General features: G+C 49.9%; 1 protein-coding gene across 1 annotated transcript in view; it reads left to right on the top strand.

Moving 5' to 3' along the window:
• The window catches only part of PSMF1 (proteasome inhibitor subunit 1), a 39,027-nt gene extending 35,647 nt beyond the window's left edge, over positions 1-3,380 (top strand). Inside the window, exons 5-7 of the mRNA XM_046679033.1 lie at positions 1,046-1,099; positions 2,241-2,399; positions 2,952-3,380. Of these exons, the coding sequence (XP_046534989.1) occupies positions 1,046-1,099; positions 2,241-2,399; positions 2,952-3,003 (265 nt within the window). The 3' untranslated portion in view covers positions 3,004-3,380. The remainder of the gene's footprint in view (positions 1-1,045; positions 1,100-2,240; positions 2,400-2,951) is intronic.
• The last annotated feature ends 361 nt before the right edge of the window (positions 3,381-3,741 follow it).

The following is a 3,741-nucleotide window of genomic DNA, read 5'->3' as shown; positions in this document are numbered from 1 at the left end:
CCCATTTAGGGATGTACCATAATGTGTCTAACTGGTCCCCATTTAGGCCAGTCCAGTTCCCTTGATTCAAGTCTTTATGGTGATATTTTAATTTGAATTCTGTATTCTTTCCTTAAAACAGAAACGTTAAGTTATTGAATCTAAGGAATATAAAGATATATGACTCTTGGCAAGATAGACATATTTTGTGTATATATATTAGATAATATAAAATTGCTCTCCAGAAAGCATAGTCATTTATGGTCCTAGCACATGCATTCTCAATGAGGACAGAAATTGGTCCTTGGTGGGTGGTGAAAAGAATCTTAGAGATTATGATGGTTTGTGACCCTCCAGTGGGCTCCGGTGCATACACAGGGACACAGTAGCTGTGGTATTAAAGTCCCATTTAGGGGCCATAATGAATGGAAGGTTGAGAAACACTGTTCTGGCTGCGTGAGCACCCATCTCATTCCATCCTTGGACGCTTTTAAATCAGCTTTTGATTTTGGGTTTTAGAATAATTTTTTTTTAACTTTTTTCTTTTGCTGAGGAAGATTAACATCCACTGCCAATCTTCCTCTTTGTAAGTAAGCCACTGCCACAGCATGGCTACTGACAGACAAGTGGTGTATGTCCATGCCCGGGAACTGAACCTGGGCCATTGAAGCTGAGCGCTACCAATCTTTACCGCTAGGCCATCGGAGCTGGCCCTAGAATAATATTTTTCTGATCTAAAAGTTCTTGGTTCTTTATACAAAGTTTAGGAACTTGAAAAAGGTGTGAATAAAATAAATTTCATCTGGAGGTTACCACTGTTAATATTTTATCTTTCTACAGATAAAATTTCTACAGAGATTGGGATTTTCCATGTTTTTAACTTTGTGTTTAGCTCTGTTCACATAATTGCCATTGTAATGTTATTAGTGTTAGTGTGTGCTAAGGACCACTCTGAAATAGCCCTTGGGTTATGGTCTCATGCAGAGATTTCCCCTGTCCCCATCCCTGGGAGCCCAGGCGCCCGGCTGCTCTGGGACTGTCGGTAATTGTCCCTTGTTTGTTTCAGGTGTGATCCCCTGGGCCCGTTTGCTGTCGGGGGAGAGGACCTAGACCCCTTTGGGTGAGTATTGCTGGGGCAGTGGCAGCAACGTAACTTGCTCTTGTGGCTTTCAGCCCCCAGCTCATCGTCTAATTTTAGAGCTTTTCGTCAGTCTTCCTTTGGGTTGAAGGAGGCAGTTGTTGCTGAGCAGCTTAGAAAGAATTGCCACTTCTGCTCTGCCTTGCCCAGGGCAGCGCAGGAGAGTTCTCAGTGTTGGAGAGGGGCTGAGCAAGCCCAGCGGGTAACTCATCTGTCGTTTTCTGGCCCCCTTTACCCTGCTGGAGGACAGTAGCCCTCCCTTGGATGGAAGGATACCGTGGGGTTTATCAGGTGCAGACTGCAGTGCACTCATTGGGCTACACACTTCAGGGCAGTTCAGGGCTATGCAGAGGTCACCTCACTTGATAAGAGGAGTCTCTGATCCCCATTAGACACTGTGTGACTCTTGTCATGCACCCAACAAAGTTATTGCAGCCTCCGCTGTACACTGTCTTCTCTGAATGATTCAGAATAGAGTTCAACCTCTGTTGCAAGGTGACTCCAAGTTGAGCATCTCATTTTTAGGCAGTGGGCAATTCACCGAAGCCTGCAGTTAAGCTTGAACAGAAACCTCAAAGTTTGGGGAGCATCAGCTCATTCATCCTAGTTTGAGCCCTGAGGTCAGGTCTGTGGAACTCCATGAGGGACAGATGCTGTCAGGAGCCAGACTTGGGCAGGCCACAGGCAGTCATAGATTGCCCCGGGGTCCTTTAAGAAAGTAAAGCAAAGAAGCGAGCAGTATGAATTGTCTGACTGCTGTTAGTTGTTAGATCTAAAGTAGTGCCCTGCAGAGCCATGTGGTGCTTCTGCGTTGACCTTGACAAGTTCTGGCACCTGTTCTCGATTAGCTGTCCCCTGTGGGTGTGGGTCATGGCAGAGATCTCAGTTTTACAGTCTCAGGGAGCATGTAGAGCTGAAAGTGCAGGGCATGTGTGCCAGGAAAGGTACTCTTTGTGTTCTTGCCCTTGCCCACTTCCTGCTGGCACTCAGGCACCCAACCACACATGTCTGCTTGATTCACCCAGAGTAGATATCTTAGTCATTCTTAGTCCATTCTTGCCTCCTTCACCTCTTCAGCAGCTCCTTGCAACACCTGCTTACCCATCGTTCCTTCTTGCCTCAGGTGTCGGAGAGGTGGCATGATTGTGGATCCCCTGAGATCCGGCTTCCCAAGAGCGATTATCGACCCCTCGTCGGGGCTCCCAAACCGGCTTCCTCCAGGCGCTGTGCCCCCAGGAGCACGCTTTGACCCCTTTGGACCCATTGGGACCAGCCCGTCTGGGTAGGTGTTCACGCAGGGCTGCTGAGAAGTAGGACCTGCTGGCAGCTCAGCTCAGTGTCGCAGAAACGAAGATGTCTGACACTAGGTGCAGAGTTGGCACTAGCTCCATCCCCTGCTGCCAGGAGAGCGGAGCCTCGTCCAGGCCCCTGCCTGATGCCTCTCCGGAGCCTTCCAGGAGCACCCCCTTCCTCAGTGCCTCCCTCCCCCCAGCTCCCCTCAGGGAGGACTCAGGGGAGGAGTTGCTGCTCACACTGCTCACTGGAGTTTTAGTGTGTGTCGGGAATTCATTGGATCCTTACATCAACACTCGTGGGTAGATATTACTATCCACATTTAACAGATGCAGAAATCGAGGCCCTGAAAGGTGAAGTAACTTATCCAAGATGGAGAATCAGGATGCAAGCCCAGGCGGTCTGGCTCTAGAGCACATGCTCTTAAACTCATGAACCACCATGTGATTCTGGAGGCAGGCTCCCTCAGCTCAGGCCCAGTCTGCCTGTGTGCCCCCGGCCTTACATCGCTCCAACTCACCAATACCTCTTTCCATTCCAGACCTAACCCAGACCATCTCCCCCCGCCGGGCTACGATGACATGTACCTGTGAAGGCCTCAAGAATGTAACATCCCAGCCTTCCCTCCACTCTCCTGGAGCTGCCACCACTGGTCCCGTCAGCAACCGTGTTCTTGTGGGCCGGGGGCAAGGGACTCTGCCCATGTGTTTGCAGGCCGTCTGGGATTGCCTCCCCACCCCCTCTCAGAGCCAAGACGCCTGCTGCAGCTCTCCACCTGGCTGTATATAGGTCCCAAAGAGAAATCAGTGTGTCTCTCTCGCCACCAGCTCCTCCCCACTTCCCAAGGGAGACTCCGGCAACATATGCCCTCGGCCCGATGCAGTCCCACCTGCAGCGCTATAAGAACAGAACGCATTTTGGATGTTATTATTGAGAACCAAATGTCAATACAAAAATCGTGTTGCCGGTCTCCCACTCTTCTTTACTGCACAGCTCCTTCCAGTTATGAGACTTGAGAGTTTGAGTCTTTGTGGGGTTAAATGACTCTTTTCCTCCCCAGGGTCCAATCTTGCCTCTCGAGCACCTTCCCTTCATAAATTGCCCTTGCGCCTGACATCGCTAAGATGGGTTCCAGTCCGGCTGTGTGGATGAAAATGAGTGACTGGAAACTCCATAGCCACAAGGATGATTTTCGCAAGGGCAGGCACATTGCAGAAAGACTGCGTCATTCTGAAAAGGGCAGAATCCTCCAGTTCTGCCTGTCTCAGCCAGTCCTCTGGGTCTGTCTGTGCCTGGGCAATGGCAGCCTATAAACAGGAGTAAACAGAACA

Source organism: Equus quagga, chromosome 12, assembly GCF_021613505.1.
Source record: "Equus quagga isolate Etosha38 chromosome 12, UCLA_HA_Equagga_1.0, whole genome shotgun sequence".
In the NCBI taxonomy this organism is placed as follows: Eukaryota; Metazoa; Chordata; class Mammalia; order Perissodactyla; family Equidae; genus Equus; species Equus quagga.
Note: the sequence above shows the minus strand (reverse complement) of the source record. Positions and strands in the feature narration are given on the sequence as shown.